The sequence below is a fragment of the Octopus sinensis genome, linkage group LG6 (genome assembly GCF_006345805.1).
Source record: "Octopus sinensis linkage group LG6, ASM634580v1, whole genome shotgun sequence".
In the NCBI taxonomy this organism is placed as follows: Eukaryota; Metazoa; Mollusca; class Cephalopoda; order Octopoda; family Octopodidae; genus Octopus; species Octopus sinensis.
Window position 1 is genome coordinate 96,315,392 of NC_043002.1, and position 19,670 is coordinate 96,335,061.

Below are 19,670 nucleotides of genomic sequence, written 5' to 3' on the forward strand. Positions count from 1 at the left end.
CGGCGCCGGGGCATTTTACATGGTACTGGCACCTGCAAAGGACAAGCCTGTGTGTAATGAAAGACAGCAATTTTACTTAGCTTGACGCATTTTTGTGTGTATATGTGGACGTATGTATATATATATATATATATCTTGGGTTATCGAATAAATAATGCAGTTTTTGGATCTTTTCGGTTTGAACGGCAGTTTTTTCTAGAGGTGTCATATAAAATTGTCACCCATAATTATGACCCTAGTATCGATCTATTTTATGGTTAGGGGTAGGGGGAATGGTATCTTTTTTTCTTCAGAAATGTAAATAAACCCAATCTGTTTCTTAAACGAGGGACATATTCATACGGCACAGAATGTTTTCACCTCAATAGACGTCATTGATTGGTTGAAATTGCAGAAATTGAAGAAAAAAACAACAACAAATATCTTACAAACTGTAGAATTTTCTCAATAAAGCCAAGAGAAAAAGATGTTTTATAAACACATTCTACCAATATACGAAGTTTAAAAGTGTTTAGTTACGTGGAAATTATTTTTAAAAACTGGCGTTCAAACCGAAAAGATCCGCCCCTTTTTCCAAAATTTACTTGTCTGTGATAAAAAAATACTCTTTCAGTAAGACACTGGCTTACGCTTATTGTCTGATCCCCATATACTGCATTAACATTCCTCACACTTTCTGTTGTGTTGTTGCCTTTATTGAATTCATAATGCAGAATATGCCGAGTATGCTCCTTTGTCACTTCCATTATAGCCTTGAAAAAATAACTGTTAAAATTCAACTACACACTTCAAAACGTGCACTAAGAATAAGGTGATTTTTTTTTTTATTGACCACAAGAGGCAGACATAGAGGGGACAATACAAGGACATGTGGGGACATTACTCTATTACTTGTTTCAGTCAGTTGACTGCGGCCATGCTGGAGCACCGCCTTTAGTCGAGCAACTCGACCCCGGGACTTATTCTTTGTAAGCCCAGTACTTATTCTATCGGTCTCTTTTTGCCGAACCGCTAAGTGACGGGGACATAAACACGCCAGCATCGGTTGTCAAGCAATGCTAGGGGGACAAACACAGACACACAAACACACACACATACATATATATATATCGCCATGTTGATTCGTTAGCTACTGCACGCATTTTTTTTCTCTCCTTCTTTCTGTGTTTTTCTCTCTCTGTGTATCTTTCTGTTGAAGAGCGTAGGCTCGAAACGTTAAAGACTTGTTTTATTTATATTTCCTGAGCGCCATACTAATACAATTGTTCGTTTGTTTTCCACCTGCCTTCGTCTTTTGTTTATTTTCATAAAGCTTCCCGTTATATATATATATATATATATATATATATATATATATATATATATATATATATATATATATACACATATATACATATATACGACAGGCTTCTTTCAGTTTCCGTCTACCAATCCACTCACAAGGCTTTGGTCGGCCCGAGGCTATAGTAGAAAACACTTGCCCAAGTGGAACTACATATAACAAATTTTAAAAAAACAAAACAATGTAATAAGAAAAAGAACAAAAAACGTATGTTACAATGAATGACAAAATAAAAATTAGAGATGAAATGAAGTTTTCTCAGCCCCACCTCTGAGTTACTTCATTTATACCTTTGTTCATTTTCTTTAGTAGTTGCATGAAATCCATGTTCCATGGTAACTTTTCAATATCTAGTTCCACTTCCCACATTTTAAATCCGCTTTGAATTTTTTTGGTTTTTTCCTACTGATCTTCGTCTAACAACAGGCAGCAATGCTACCCTTGCACATTGTCGAATTTGCGAGTGTCATTTTTCCATCTTATTATTTCCTCACACTGACCCTTATTGGTACTGTTATACATAATCGCATAGTTACCTTTTTTGGGGGAAGGTGGGGAGGTTGAACGGCTTGTCTCTGAATGTATTTGTTTGTGTGTTGGAGAGGGACGGGTAGATTCAATGCCTGTAGGGAGCGGGTGGAGGAAGAGGGTGTGAGTGGGTGTTGGGTGTGGTGTGGTTCTGTGGTTTCTTCCTTTTTCTTTTCTTGCCTGGTGTCTCCCATTCGCCTTCTGTCCGCCTGGAGAACCGCTATTTCTTCCTCATTACCGAGCAAGACAGCGGCTGCCATCCAGGCTACGTCGACTTCTGGAGGGACTCCCTCCACGCTGACCCCCACGGAACACCTTCCATGATACATCGGCAACATCGCCACCTTGTCGGTTTATTCCTCCTGCGGCCACCGAGCGTGTTCCACATGTTACCGTGCACTCCATCCCGCCAATAACCGCCTCCATTGGAGCGCTCACTTCCATCCCAGTTCCCTCCCGTCTCATCACCCTTGAACAGCCCCTCCACTCGCTCCATTTCACATGGCACTTTGACTTGCCCACCACCTCCGCGAAGCCTCTATCCTGCCCTGCCCTGTCCTCCTGCTCATAGTGGTCCATGAAATGTCTGACTGTTCGGAATCGGACAGCTCAGTGCAGCTGCCACCTGACGTCCTCCATTTCTACACCCGGCCCACCCCTCTCTATGAGGAGGGAAAGCACAACCAGACCGCCACAAGGCAGCAAAAACCAAACTTCAGCGAACACAACAATAACTCAAACAACAGCAACACGAACTACACATCTCAAAAATGCTCTAAGAATAAGGACAAGGTAGAATTACTACCTGTTTTTATAGCAAGATGATGCAGGTAGTTTATCCTGTCCCCCTGCGACTTTTAGTTCATCCAATTGAAAAAATCACATGTAGTAGATTCTATAAGGATCGTTTGCTTCCGCCCCAAAATGAAACCACTTTAACCTAAAATGCATATCCATGCTTTCTTCATTGTTAAAACGATCCCTACTTGACTGTTTAACAATATATTTTACATTATATGTTCATTTTTCTAAGTTCACCACGGAAGTTTTCATTGAATTTTTTTATAGAAATGCTTATTATATAGAAGTTTTCTACAGAAATTAAAATTTTTTTTGTTTTATACATTGGTACATGCCTGTATGCAGACCGTATAATTTTCCCCTAAGTCCTCAATGGAATTCAAGTGAGGGCTAGGAACGAAAAACTCTGGGTAGCAACGCTTTAAATAGCTTCGAATTTGTATTTCGCGTGTCACCATAAATCAATAAAACTATGTAGGAGGAGTTAACAACGTCACAAACAAACACACACCGATTCCCCACATATGTAGTAGATATATAACAATTTGTTTCAAAATTTCAAGTTTCGTTTGCGTGTCAGTATGTATGTGTGTGCGCCCACAAATATTTTTTACACGTTAAATTCCGATATAATTGCAATCTACATCATCTGAAATGTAAATGTAGGAAGTTTCATTAAAAAGTACCCATTTTTCTGCATCTTAAGGAGAAATAAAGTCTACTCGTGTAAATTTTAAGTAACTCCTTTCCTCACAACAAATTTTATTATAAACGGAATCTATACCAATTGAGGCGTATATTTAAAAATATCCATTTTTCTGAAAGTTATGAGGAAACAAATTCGGTGAGAGAGCACACTTCTGTGGGTATGTCAAGTGCTTAAATACAGTTTTGAAGTTTTAGACAACAGATTAAAGTCTACCACAAAACCAAAGAAACAGTCACTCTAAAGGGTTCCCACATAGTTTCAGTCTACCAAATTTCGCTCAACAAAGTTTTTGTTGATCTGAGGGTATGTATGGTGGAAGACCTCCCCCACAAAGTGCCGTGCATCGAAACTGAACCAGAAACCGCATAGTTGCGAAATAAACTTCTTCGTCACACAGCACCTAGTTGCAAACATAATGGTCTCTATTGATAGGCGTGCTCGTGACTAAAACACTTAACTATCAGATATTCCAATCCTTCTCAGAGGAAACCAATTCATTTCACGTTGCTGTTAATATCTTTCGTTAACAGCGTAAGTGACCTAAGTGGTTTGGCTGAAATTGGAATCCTTCTTTGTATACTCAACTTACTTTATCCTCCACGCCTGTACCACCAGAAGCGAGCTAGTAAGCTAAGTATGCAGAAAAAAAGGATCTTTTAATTATTTTAAAAATCTGCCGGTCAAAGTGAAAAGATCCCTAACCTTGTTTTCACAAGGGCTGGGAGGCTCTGTAATAAGCAATATTCTTTTATTATTATATTCTTTTATTGTCACTTTTTAAAATCTTTTTGTCATTTCATCTGTGAGATTCAACCTCACTTGTTCCCATATTTCCAAGTCTATTTTCCCTTTCCCTGTTGGTTATATCCCTCCAGTAGTGGAGGCGCAATGGCCCAGTGGTTAGGTCATAGGATCGCGGTTTCGATTCCCAGGCCGGGCGTTGTGAGTGTTTATTGAGCGAATACACCTAAAAGCTCCACGAGGCTCCGGCAGGGGATGGTGGTGATCCCTGCTGTACTCTTTCACCACAACTTTCTCTCACTCTTACTTCCTGTTTCTGTTGTACCTGTATTTCAAAGGGCCGGCCTTGTCACTGTATCACGCTGAATATCCCCGAGAACTACGTTAAGGGTGCACGTGTCTGTGGAGTGCTCAGCCACTTACACGTTAATTTCACGAGCAGGCTGTTCCGTTGATTCGGATCAACCGGAACCCTCATCGTCGTAACCGACGGAGTGCTTCCATCCATCCATATCCCTCCAGTACTTTTTCATCTGGACACCGATTGTATAAAAGCTTGCCACAGGGACCGTTCATATTCTTGGGCAGTGGACTTAATAGTTTACCCGGTTTACCCAACCCTGTCTTCCCATGGGGACTGTTAGCCGAGTTCCCGCTGTTGCAAGTTTTTTTTTTTTTTTTTGTAATGTTAAAAATAGTTCAGCAATGTGAACCACCTTTATCAAATAGGTCGTTGATATTTCACTGATAATTCTAAATATAAATGAATAAAGAATTATCTTTATTATCTAAGTTTATTTGTTTTTGCTTTTATTTAGACGGTAGGTTTACTTCTGATTGAAAAACAACCGTATTACATCAGTAATGAAACCCTGCTATACAAAACAAGTTTCAACAATTTCTGTTCTGATTTTTGACCTTTCGGTAAACAACAACTTAAGAATGTATACGCATAATCCTAGTTATAATCACGTCAACATAAATACACTTCCTTCTCCACCACCACTACTGCTAAACTGCTTGCTGCATCATTACTGTTGTTTTTATTTCGCTGCTTTTAGTATTTTGTGAGCGGGTACTATCTGATACATTACATAGTACATAATATTTACTAGTTTGTATCGTAACATGGAAGGATTGTTTTTTTTTTATTTTTATAATGAATGAAAAACACCAAGTTTTTTGCTTTTAGAATTTTGCTACTGACGTCATATATTCAATATTAAATACAAAAAAAATATATATTATAAGCAGCCCTTTTCTAGCTTCAATAGCTATTTTCTAACCACGAATTTTTTTTTTTTTTTTTTGTCGCTTAGCCAGAAAGCAAAGCTGTGCCAATAACCCTGTACAGAGCTTCTGAGTAGAAAGGAGGAGCGGAAGAAATATTCTCAAACTGGAAACCTGGCTTAAATGCTTGGATCAGATAGTGTTGCTAGACTAGGCAATAGATTAAGTAGTCTACCACTCAAATAGATGATGACAAAATATGATTCAAAACACATCTCTTCTGTGAGGCTCAACATCTTGAGATTGGTTTTCATCACTTTGTCTGGGGTCTTTCTAGCTCTTTCACTATCACAGGCTCTATTCACTTAAAGTACTTCGCACTTTTTATGTAGCTGTTGATTTTCGTACACATCACATGCTCATATCTCTTATATATGACATCTGATTCCCCTTGCAGCTTTTCCCTCAGGTCATTTGTACCCCATTATTCATGTACACTAACATTAAACATCAAGCAAAGCATGCTAGCTTCAATTCTTTGTACTCTTAGCAGAACTTCTGCATTTAAGGCCCATGTCTCACTACCATGTATCATCACACTTCAAACTCAAGCATCATTCAATCTGCCTTTGACTCTAAGGGAGAGGGGATTTTGTTTACCAGCTGTGGTAGTAGCTGTTTGAACTTTTTCTAACCTGTTCTTATTCTGGCTACTATGCTCTCAAAGCACCCACTTTCATGAGTTATCACCTAGATAACAGAAATTACTAGGGAACTATTTGGGCAGATGAGAGTGTCTATTTCCTGGATACCCTTCACTCTTCATGCTTAATCCATGTGCACCTGCCATATATGAAGGCAACCTTTGTTGTTAGCTTGCTTGTGATCCCACTACACTTCCAACTCTCTCAAAATGTATGTGCATATGTATGGATATATATATATATGTGTGTGTGTGTGTAGAGAGAGAGAGATATGGCTGGTCTATGGTGTTACCCTGGGTTTCACATCCATAAAGTACTTAGCACTTTTTCAGACCCTAGGGTTTTAGGGTCTGGAGAAACACTGTAAAGCTAAGCGCTTTATGGATGTGAAGCCTTGGGTGAGCCCATAGACCAGCCATATCTATCTTTATGTATTCTACTGCTCTATAACTTAGAATGAGCTTCTCTTTCAGATTTATGTTTTATTGAAGATAAATATATATAACTGTGTGTGTATATCATTAAGAAGAAAGAATGTGGGTTAATAACTGAACTGTGTGGTACATCACAGCTGACTGAAATTGAGATTGAGTCCAAGAAAGTCCTGTCAACACACTAGGCAAAAACATTCATCTTGGAAACAGATGGAGCCCATATTTTTTAGTAATGTCAGTCAGCTCAGCTGGTTAAACAGATCAACCCACAAACCTGCTATAAACATGCTTTATTTGACTACTTGTCTCAGTATATGCTTTCAGTTGTCTCTTTTATTGTACTTACTCTATAATTTTTCAAAAGAGAGATACTTTTTAATTTGAAAACGAGAGAACTCAGAGAGTGCAAAGCTCCTCTAAGGCAACACCTCTCAATGATTAGCTGGAGATGATTTTTAAAATGAGAATATCTGAAATAAACTTGACTGCTCCCACAAACGAGAATACTAAAAATGAACCCCGACCACTTTCAAAACTTAAGTAAATAAACCGGAAAAATAATCCAGAATCCTTGTCCGGTACCTGATTAACCCCAATGGTAGTCATGGAATGTGAAGGTGGCTGTAGAAAATTTAGTAACAGTAATAAATAGTTTATCCTTATCTTATGCAAGCCAAAGTTAACAAATTCACCATTCAAAATAGTTACAGCCTTGAAAGGTAACGTAAGACTGTAATCATGTAAAGTAAATATAACAAATAATCCAGAATCCTTGTCCAGTAGCACATTGATCCCAAAATCTAATCAGCATTGAGATTTTAATGATGCAACTGTATATTTTTACAATGACATTGTAGAATAAGTGTGAGAAGTTGGATCTGGCCAGTTTGAAGATAAAACAGGTAGAATATTTGGGTCGGATATGGCTGGTTTAAATGCTGAAGGGTTAAAGCTCTCCTATTAACATGTGTGGTTAAGAATTTCACTTTGCAACAATGTCATTTTCAATTTACAGCAAAAATCTTCTATAGTCGCCTTGTAAGTGGATCTTTTTTTTATGGAAGCTGAAAGAAACCTGCCACATGTTAGAGCCCAACACTTTAACCACTAGATCATGCAAATGTTACTTTTGGTTATAATATCCAACAAGATTCTTTATACTTTCTTATCAACCAATGTCCACCTATCTCCCTGCTCCATCCAGCAAAAGAAAAAGACAAGCAAGTGCTTTCTGATATATGTTATGCACATATAACAGTCACTGCCTTGTCAATGATATCATATGAAATATAGTGAACCAGTGATTGGCCCCTGTTTTCCTTTCTTTTTTTGTTGTTTTTTTAAAAATTTCTTTTTAAATCTATAACCAAGATTGATGCTGTTGTTTTCTAAGTGTGATATAAAGTTAAGTTTTAAAATATGAATCCAGAATTTTTTTTTTTTTTTACTTATTTCATGCTGCAAGTGGATAAAGCTCTAAGGTGGTAGTGGGGTTGATGGTAGATCCTGAAAACACCAGATGGGGTCACAGGAATACTGTTGTGACATTGTATTGTGTTTTGAGCATTTTAAACTTCTTGGAGCCTATCTCTCTCTAGATCTGAACACAGCTGATTTTTGTCACCCCCCCACCACCATCAACATCATCAATATCATCAGACTCTAATGGCCACCGGCCATTAGGGTTTGATGACGTGTTGAAAGCTAAGCACTTTATGGACACAAAAACCTGGGTAACGCTATAAACCAGCAATAACTAGCATTCTCTAAATAAGTATTTATGTATATATATATATATATATATATATATATATATATATCATCACCATTGTTTAAATATATATATATGTGTGTGTGTGTGTGTGTATATGCACATACATACATACATACGTATATGTATGTGTGTGTATATATATATATATATATATATATATATATATGGGTGTTCAGAAAGTTTTATCTGAATAGATATAAAAACAAATGTAAATTACATTTATCTTTATAGTTTTAATCAAGAATGTAACCCCCGTCGTTTTCAGTGCCTGCAGCCCAATCGAAAAGTAACTTTTTTTTATGTCATGTTCAAAGAAACCTATTTCTTGCCCTCTCTTTCTAATGTTTTGCCTATTACAAGATGTTCTAATGATTGGAACAGACAGAAATCTGTTGGTGTTAAGTCAAGTGAGCATGGAGGATGTGGAAGAATTTCCCATCTTTACAATCTTATTTTTTTCTTAGTTTGTTTTGAAGAGTGTGGCCATGCATTGTCATGCTGGAGAATAACATCATTTCTGTTTACCAAAGTTGGCTACTTCCAACTTCATTGGTGTTGGACGATTGGTGCTTGATATTGCAGACATCTAATTATATCTCGATTATATCTTGAAAGTTGTAGAAGCAGTAAGACTCATCATAGGAGAGAGCTCAGTGATTGTTATCTTTTGATACATAGTTACATCTTAACTTTTTCTTTTTTATATTAATTTATTTTTATATTCATTATTCATTATTTATTGATTACAAAAATATGAAATATTAAATATGAAGTATGCAATATGGAATATTTGATTGTAATTCCTTTATATTCTTTATATTCTATTGCAGATCAGCAAATATGTTACAAAATTCTTTAAGACCAAATTTATACAGCTTAACTTCAAAGATTATTTCGAAATCTGGGACTACACAAAAATGTCAAAAGAATGTCTCATGGTTGTTAAATCATGGCAAATATAAAAGTTGTTCATCTATTCCCATTTCATGTTACCCATTTAGTACAACATGCTGTCTACAGCAGACTAAAGCGGGTATTATTGAAAGTGCATACAAACCACTAACTATACCTGACAATGTGGACTTTGGTTCTTTTATACTCTCTCAATTAGAACAATACAAAGACAGGCCACTCATTGTAAGTATGAATATATATATTTTTACCTTTTTCCTTTTACTTGTTTCTATCTGTTTCTTTTTGCCAAACTGCTAGGTTGCAGGGATGGAAATGAATCAGGACCAGCTGTTAAATGGTGGTGGAGGACAAACACACACACTCGTGTATGTATGTATGTATGTATGGACGGACAGCCGTATAAATGAATGAAGCATCTAAGTAAGTGTTGAATCTCTACCTTCCTCCTCACCCACACCTACATACTGCAGTGTAAGTCGTCGGTGGAGGTTTGGTGTAGCACTGGAAGGGGTTTTCTGTTTGTTTATTATCCTTGTTGTATTACCACTGCAGGCTATAGACTCTGTGTGTGTGTGTGTGTGTGTGTTGTCCTCATTGCCATCTTCATCCTCATTATTCTTATATAGTATTTTATTATACAGTGTTGCTACCATCACTTGACTTTAAGCTAATTATGAAGTAAATGTATGTAATTAAAACTGATAATTTGCATCTCAAGTCCAAGCACTGATCACCACTGATAGAAGATTTAATATCTTACTTATAAAGTCTGTATGGAGTGAAGGTGGTGGTTGTGGTGACAACAGTGGCTGATTGCGATGATGGTGATGATGGTGGTGGTATATGAGTAGAGGTAATGGTTGAAGGTATTGGTGGTTCGGCAGTAGTGTTTGGCAGTGGTGGTAGGAAAGTAATCTTTTTAGCAAAATTTATGGTTGAGAATCAAAGTAGGAGTCTTTTTTTTTTAAGTACAACAAATAAAATGTTTGAATGTCACTCAAAAGAACTGCACCAGCAACAACATTTCATTATGACCACCACCACCACCATTACCACTACCACCGCTGCTACCAGCACCACTGTCACCACCACCACCACTACCACCAGAGTGAGAGTAAGAGAGAGAGAGAGAGAGAGTGAGTGAAAGAAAGTGAGAGAAAGTGAGAAAAGAAAAAGAAAGAGTTGCCAAAGTGAGACAGAGCTACTAGATTTAGGTTTTATGATACTTTAACTAAGCATATTTACAAAACTAGGCATGAATCTCCGAGCAATTTTTCAGCTTCTGTTTAAGCATTATATATATTTTAAAAACAAGGATGCTGGACAGTCAGAAAATAGGAAAGAAACATGAAAAAAATACAAAAAATTGAATGAGAAGAAAGAAAAAACTTTGACATATTTTCTGTTATTTTGTTCTATAAAGCTGTATTAATTGTGGTTTTGGAAATCAGGGAGGATAGGATCCTAGTTTTCTTCATTTCATTTCCTTCTTCTCCTTCCATTTTTGGCAAAAACCTTCTTCATCTTGTTGTTCACATTTTTTTTTATTTTCTCACTGTCCAACATCTTTGTTTTTAATATATATATATATATCACGTGATCACGTGACCGACCAAACCATCAGATGTTGCTACACATCGCTGGTCACAATGCGTTCGCATTGTTTTAGCCTTCGAATGACGCCACCTCACTAGCTAGGCGAGCAGGCTAATATATATATATATAATGCATACACAGTGCCTTAAAGATTGCTTGGAAATACAGGGCATATTTTATAAATATGCCTTGTTGAAGTGTCATAAAAGCATGAAACTATTAGTAGCTTTTTTGGGTTGTGTATTAAATTGATATTCATCTCTCACTGGATGGAGTACTTTTTTTGTTGATTCTACCTTTACATTGGCTCTATAAACTATACATATATATATATATACAGGATGTGGTGAACAAATTGTCTAAATTACACAAAAATGAAAAAAAAATTAAAATCTCATTTTAATTGATATGTTTATCAAAATTACATAAAAATATTTTGAAATACTAAAGAGTAAATTTATTCAATAGCATCGCCATTGGTTTCAACCATGGTCTCCCAACGACTTCGAAATTTCCTGCAACTCTTCTGGACAGTCTAACACTGTTTTTATCATTTTTACATGTATGGAAGACAACTTCAGATATATTTTGGTTTTATTATGGCCTCATCAGTGAAGTTATAGACATTATTGCATTTGCTGAAATAGCAATGGGAGATCTGGTAGTACATTAAACAGACCACCAAATGATTATTTAGAATTGCTCTCCCAAATCCAAAATGATCAATTCTTGTACTTTTGTTGTGTGTTTCATAAAATTTACATAATTTAATTTAAAAATTAAATCATAAAATGCATTTTAAAATTATTTGTAAATTTAGTGAAGTGTTAATAACAAAGTTATTTAGAGAGACACCACCCCAAACACATATATGATGGGCTTCTTTCAATTTCCATCTACCAATTCCACTCAGAAGACATTGGTTGGCTCAGGGTTATAATATAAGCTACTTTCTCAAAATACCAGGCAATGGGACTGAATCTAAAACTTTATGGTTGAGAACTAGACTTAATTAATTAAAAGATATAAAACAACATTACTCAAAAGTTATATTTCTTCTATCAAAACAAGTTAACAGGAAGGGCATCCAGCCATGAAAACCATGTCAAGACTGTGACATACTCAGTAAAGATGGTCATTTTCCTCTTTCTTTGTGTCCCACATGGTGGAGGTCTATGGCAAATGTTGAGACACTAACAGATCAGTTCAACCTATTCCAGAAGCGAAAAGTGGACATACATAAAATGATGATGATGATGATGATTGGGTGGGGTTCATTGCTGCTGATGATAATGATGATAATGATGGTCATGGTGGTGGTGCTGGTGATGGTGATGAAGGTAATGACGACGACAATGACAATTATGATTAATTTTACATGTTGCTGTTTAATTAATCAATTTCTTTTTCTTTTCTAATTCAACAGGAAAATGGTTTGACTGGAGTTAAATATTCATATTCAGATGTAATTTCTAAGTCTTTAAAAGTAGCAAGTGCTTTTAAGAAATCTGGATATAAACCTGGAGATGTCATGGCAGTATTTTCTACAAATAATCCCGAATACTTGCTTGTATATATTGCAGCAGCTGCAGCTGGATTGACAACTACGACGATGAACTCAGCCTATTCAGCAAGTATGGTCATTATTTTATATTTCACAGTTGCACTCTTATAGGCAGCAAGTTGGCAGAGTCATTAGAGCATTAGGTAGAATGCATTACAGTATTCATTCCAGCTATTTGCATCCTGAATTTAAGTCACACTGATGACGACTTTAATCTTTATCCTTTCAAGGTTGATAGACATAATGTCAGTCTGGGGAAGTGAGGGTAGAGAGGGAAGTGCTGTCTCGCAGCAATTTTGTTAAAAGTTAGGTGAATGTTACAAGAATGGTGGCAAGCTGGCAGAAACATTAACATGCCAGGTGAAATGCTTAGCAATATTTTGTCTGTCTTTATGTTCTGAGTTCAAATTCTACCAAGTTCAACTTTGCCTTTCATCCTTTTGGGGTTGATAAATTAAATACCAGTTGCATACTGAAGTCAATCTAATCGACTGGACCCCTCCCTAACAATTTTGGGCCTTGTGCCTAGAGTAGAAAAAAATGTTACAAGAATAGTGCAGTTGAACAGGCCTACTCTAAGTATGTGCTTGTAGGAGAGGGCTCTTGCTCGAGTGGTCAGGGTAGCCATGATTTTGTGGTGTCTCCATGAGCAACCCTAAGAATTCACCCTCTTTTGGGGAATATTCATTATTATAATTTCATTGTGTTACTGTTTTTGTACTTTTTGCATGCTTTTTGTGTAACCACACATTGTATTGTCCCGTACTGTCCCCAATGTTTTTTGTGAACGCTTCGCGGTTGATAAGAATACATTATTAGTATTATCCTTATTATTAAGGTGGCAAGCTGGCAGAATCATTAGCACGCTGGGTGAAATGCTTAGCAGTATTTCATCCGTCTTTACATTCTGAGTTCAAATTGCACTGAGGTCAACTTTGCCTTTCATCCTTTCGGGATTCGTAAATCAAGTACCAGTTGTGTACTGGGTCGATCTAATCGAGTGGCCCCTCCCTAAAAGTTTTGGGCCTTATGCCTAGAGTAAAAAAGATTATTATTATTATTAGTTGTAGTGGTGGTGGTAGTGACAGCAGCAGGAGTGGTAGTAGTAGTAGTTGTTGTAGTAGCAGTAGCAGCAGTAAGGTGGTGAGCAGGCAGAATTGCTTCCATGCCAGACAAAATGCTTAGTAGCCTTTCTTCCAACTTCAGGTTCTGAGGCCAAATTCCATTGCAGTTAATTTTGCCTTTCATCCTTTCAGGTTTGGTAAAATAAGCTGAGCACTAGAATCCAGTCCTCTTACATTAACCACTATACTCAGTCTTTTCTTTCCGGAATATGTGTATAAGCAGACAAGGAATAAAACCTTTGGATAAATGTTAGAGTTTTTGAATTGTTTCATGGGGGCACCAGCACACATGTGTGAAAGCCAGGACAGATTTTCTCTCTGAATGTGTTTTTCTTGCGAGCATAGACTTGCAATAATTTAATGCTTTTGTTACCAACCTACTTAAAACTGGATATTGTGCAAAGATAAGCCTTCTTGTTTTTAAGTGATCTAAATTAAGACCTTCCTTTAAAATTCTATGTTAATTTATGTCCCAAACATCAGCTTAATACTCATCATCATTGTTGTTTAACATCTGCTCTCCATGCTGGCATGTGTTGGGCAGTTTGACATGGACCTGACTATTAAGGAGCTGTCCAGACTCCAAGTGTCTGTTGTGGATACCCTCCCTAATACCAAAGTTATGTTACTAAATTCTTCATGATTTTCAGAATTAATTAAAATAGGCAGTGTATTTCAGCATAAATATGGTAACAAATGGCTTAAGCAGAATGTTCACTGCATCAATTCTATCCATTTCAGAGAGCCTGTGAAAGCGTTCCTGAAACCCAAATTAGAATTAGTGAAGAAAAAACAATAAAAAAGGGTGTTAATAATTATTATTATTTGTTGGATTTGATTGGATTTTATGGTAGAACATGGGTGCATGCATATGTTTATGATTAAGATGTTTGTTGCATAACTATAGATTCAAGCTTAATTCCCCCAAACAGCAACATTGAGTAAGAGTTTTGCACTTATAACCTTGAATAGAATGATACTTTGTGAGTGAAATTTGGGATATGAAAGCTGTGTGGAGATCCATCAAAAAAAACCATTCTTGTTTGGGTAGCAGACATAATCTGCTGTCAATTTTAACACCACTCTCTAGTCTTTTAGATTTCAATCTATTTCCAGCATTTGAGCTTGGACATCTGTTTCGGAGATAACATCTTTCCTTCTCCCACTTGTCTTTGAGGTCTGTTATTCATCTGAACAAGAAGTTTGTTGAAAACAAAAAGCAAACCACTGGCAAAATGAACATAACCAAGAAGTTTATTTTAAAAAAGAAGTAAAGAAGCCATATTTTTCTGTAGCAAAGAAATGTTGGTTAAGTTATATATTATCATTAATCAGGAAGGAAGGACAGGGCCATGGTTCTTTACAATATCATTAAGACGTATGGGAGGGAGAGAAAAAGATGTGCTCACACTGGAGACCTGATCTGAATGCTTGTAGCACTATGGTCTCTGCTAAAGATACCCAAAAGCCAGGTAATGGTGTTAAACTGGGTGACAGATTAAGTTTACCACCCAATTAGGTGCGATCAGAATGCAAAGGGCCGGAACAACTACCACAAGGTATCTCTGATACTCTAATGTTTCTGCCAGTCCACCACTTTATACTGGGACTTTGATTGATTAGTTTACTTAATGACTAAGAGATTGCCATGACAGCTTTGTTACTTAGTAGAAATGGGACACTGAGACACCATGGTAAACAACCTATTTATACAATTTAAAGAAGGGGCCTTGACATCATTGTCGAATGTGCTGGAGAAAGCAGCCAAATCTACCTCATTTCACACCATACATATATGTATGAACCTCTTCATGGTCACTCAATTTGCTAAAAATAGCAGCCACATCTCCCTTAAACCACATATTCCTACAATATTGGGATGGGACACCTTTGATTACAGGCCTGTTGGATTGACGTTGACCTGAGGCTAAGCAATAATATCACCAACAATACCATATTTATACTTATGGAACTTTGTTCTTTTATTGTTTATATAGAATAATATTTTCAAGCTAGTATGGTGTTAAATTCTGTATATATTGGATATTGACTGGAATGTCCAATGACTAGGAAAGGTAGAGAATATATTGTTGAAATAGAGTTTGAGTTGCTCAAAAGAAATTCTCTAATTTTCTACCTATTCACACCTGTTACAGGTTTCCAATTGAATGTTGTTTTATTCATATAGAATCAAATACCAAAATTTTAAGACCAAAATGTTGTTTGCAGAAATTATTTAGAAACTTGTCTTTGTTTTGTAGAGGAGTTGAAATTTCATTTGGAGAATTCTGAGTGCTGTGCAATAATAACTACAGAAGAGTTGGTATCAACGGTTAAGGAGGCTGTGGGTACCAGTGAAACTGTTAAACTGAAGGTCTGTGTATCATTTAAGCTTACTTGATAACATCATATCATTTTCATAATTGTAAAGAGAAAGGAAGAAAATATCAAAACAGTATTATGAATCTGTAAGGTAGACCACAGGAAATTAAATTACTGTGACTGATAGAAATAAAGGACTTAACATTCCTGAAAGAAGACCCATTTTTGTTATATGATGGAAAAAGATATATACAACTGAAAAGCTGGAAGGAAATGAATTGCGAACTCTTAGCAAATAGGTGCTGGCATAGATGTATTGTTAAAACATATTCCAACCTCTGGTCCTCAACTATACTGTCTCCTGTTTCTATTCACTCACAGACACACTCCAGCTTCTCACCCGCAGGCATGCTATCTCCTCTCTATTGCTACAATACTGACCTCTGTTCCTCGGAGTTAGCTGCTCTTGTACTTCCTCAACTCAGGTACTCCTGACACATTCATCTCTCTGCCCCTCATCTCTTTGTTGTACCCACTCCCCCAGGCCCTGCACTAGCCACTATACTTAGTCTTTTCTCTCTAGTCAATCTGACTGTGCAGACTAAACTTTGGACAAGTATCTAATGCCATAGCTTTGGGTTGATCAATGCTTTGTGAATAGTATTTGCTAGACAGAAACTGTATGGAAGACTGTTGTATATAATGTGTGTGTACCTTTCACTGATGTATATCAGTGTAAGATAAAGACATTGTTGAGAAAACAAAAGAAATGAACAGTGCTTTACAGACAAAGTCTGTGAAGGTAATATTTGTATCAAGTTCTATACACCATTATCATTCTTGCTTTTTGTTAAGAGAAATATAGTGAACCAGTGATTAGCTAATTGGAAAGCTGTAACACATAATAACACCATGTTCACAAATTATAATATAAAATAAATGAAAACTAAAATAAATAAATTTCACTATGTAACAAAATTTTAATTGATTTTATTTTTGTCTTTGGTCAGTAAGTGTTATTTCCTATTTGCTTCTATCTAGAAATAAAAGGAAATGACTACTGTTCCCTTCAAACTTGACCTGGACATCAATGTTTCAAAACTGACCTATTTTCCATTAGATTTCAGACAGATTCAGGGCTGAGTTGCTGAAATAGAAATATCGTTATAGCAAATATTCTGCTCAACACCACAGATTTGCTTGTCAGTTGTTTGACCTTAACCACTTGAGCATGTCCCTTAGTGGTTGATAATATGTACATCTCTGATCATGAGCAGGAGTAGTGGTGGGAGCATCATAGCCAAGTGTTGAGAGGGATTCTTTGGGGTTTGAATAAATGTAACAAAAGCAAAGTTTGGGGGAAATATTAGCCGTTTTTCATGCTTTGTAGGGGTAAGCAAATAGAAAATAGCAGTCGTTACCCAAGGACAAAAATCATGTTACACAGTGTTATTACCTTAATAAATCAACTGACCTAAATAAGTTTGTATTATCACAAATGCTCACCTCTAGGAAAAGGCATTTTGAAGACTTTTTCAGCTCATATAAACCTCATCATTTTCACATCAACTTTTCCATGCTTGCTTGAATTGAATGGGTCCTATCTTACCATTTACTGTATTCCTTGTCATTGCCTTTGTGAAGTTCAACGTTTTGAGATCAGCTACCGCTACCTCTGCCCATATGTTCCTGGGGATTTTTCTTCTATAATTACCTTCCACTTGGAGTACTTTTCTACCCATTTATGATCATCCATATACATTACATGTCCGCACCAGCACAATGATATCTCTTGTTCATTATATCTGATTCATTTTATTCATCTTATGTTCAATTTATTTCTCAGCTTATCTGTGCCATATCACTTGTGCACCCTAACATTACACATCTAGCAAAGCATACTTACTTCATTTCTCTCCAGCCTTTACACATCCTCTGCATTCATTGCCAATATGCAACATCAGTCTCTGTATGCAAACAACATTCAATCGACGCTTCAGTCAAAAAGAAATTTTTCATACCCTGCTCTTATATTGGTTACTATGCTTTTAGAGCAACATACCCCACAACTGGTTAGGTCATCTTAGTAATATATTATTTACTACTTCTTGCAAGTATTGTAAACAATTTATTTTTGTACTGGAATAGTTAACTCTGTTAATTGTTTCTGTACATATCAACATAAATAATATCAGCTGTTACAATATATATTGCTGTAACTAATGTTATTGCTTCTGCTACCACAGTTGATACTACCTGCTGTTCTTTAATCCAGAACATATGTTTGAAACTACAAAGTACTAGGACTAAATAATCAGAAGCAAAATATGTTAAATTGATGTACTTAATCTTTAACATACCAAAGAAAGAGATGAATAAAATCTTCCCTCCATAGATCTCTCTCTCTCTCTCTCTCTCTCTCTCTCTCTCTCTCTCTCTCTCTCTCTCTCTCATTACATTCGCTTGATTTCTCATCTTTAATCTCCACTTTGCCTCACTCTGTTCTCTTTATTACTTTCTCCAATATTTCGTACTCACAACTGCACCCACTGGGACACTCTCTCTGTTCATTTTTGCAGCAGACATCAACCTAATGCATTGACCTTTGTGAGGGCCTTCACTGATCATAAATGCCAACTCTCCTACTCCAATTTATTAATTTGAAAAGTATAACACTATATATATATTTATTAATCGAAGTGTACATTGTTATATATTCATTACAGCCAATCTTACCAATAAGTTTCTCACTTAGGGGTTCACTGGGGTGTTAGGTAACAGCCCATTTATGTAACCCTGCCATCTTCATGGGTAGCGATTATGGAATGAAATATTGTGACTGCTCTCTGTTGTTAGAAGTGAACAGACACATCCAATTTGTGGTTGCTGTGGAAAGACAGTGAACCAAATCAAGCAGGGGATTAAATTAAAAGTTATGTCCCTTAGTATCAAAACGTCATTTGGGGTCGGGGTTTGTTGCAAGTCAGCAAGAGTTTTCTGGAAATGAGTTCATGGGAAATGTTTATCTTTAAATCTGGTGTTCATGTGGAAATGGAACATGTGGTACTTTGCTTATTGCAGCAGTCCTTCAGTTTTCTAAGGCTTGGAAGGTTGGACCTCCAATTAGGCCTTTTGCAATCCCTTCAAAGCTAAGAACTGTTCAGCACACCCTTGTATGTGTGTGTGTGTGTGTGTGTGTGCGTACGTATGTATGTCTGTCTGTCTGTCTGTCGTAGAAGTCAACTCATGATTAAGTAGGTTCACTTGTACATGCAAATATTCCAAGAATCCAAAAAGTTCTTGTGTGTGAATTTGTTTTGTGTGGATAAAATGTTGCACAGCACTGAACCTACTTTGTGGCACAACAGAGATTAAGATGACCAGAAACCAACTGCATTTCAAGTATATGAGTTTATCTTCTAGAAATAAGCAGAGAGATATATTCTTTCTACATGTAAATACTGAACAATATATTTAAAGGACAAAATCCTTTATATATACTGTTCAGTATTTACATGTTGAAAAAATTATATCTTTCTTCTTATTCTGCAATACATTTCAACACTTCAAAAACAAACTTATGTTTGTTTACTTATGATGTATTTTAGAAATAAGTTCTAACAAGAGGTAATGATCCTTCACTCCCAGTGGTTCATATGCTAGTTAACTCAAGGACAGGGCCCTAACAAATGCTATTATTCTGGATCAAAGTAGACCCTGGAACAATAATGGATAAGAAGTGGTTTCACATTCCTCAAAACACTAGAAATGGCCATACCAGAGTTCCATTACTAGATGCATGCATACATATGTACGTATGTACATACATGCATACATACATACATACATACATACATACATACATACATACATACATATTGTTGTG

The 19,670-nt window shown here is 36.3% G+C and overlaps 1 protein-coding gene across 1 annotated transcript in view; it reads left to right on the top strand.

Annotated features, from left to right (window-relative positions):
* Positions 1-19,670, top strand: part of LOC115213015 (4-coumarate--CoA ligase 2) — a 36,727-nt gene that overhangs the window by 1,424 nt on the left and 15,633 nt on the right. The window contains exons 2-4 of the mRNA XM_029781912.2: positions 9,094-9,400; positions 12,201-12,408; positions 15,724-15,836. Coding sequence (XP_029637772.1) covers positions 9,104-9,400; positions 12,201-12,408; positions 15,724-15,836 — 618 coding nt within the window. The 5' untranslated portion in view covers positions 9,094-9,103. The remainder of the gene's footprint in view (positions 1-9,093; positions 9,401-12,200; positions 12,409-15,723; positions 15,837-19,670) is intronic.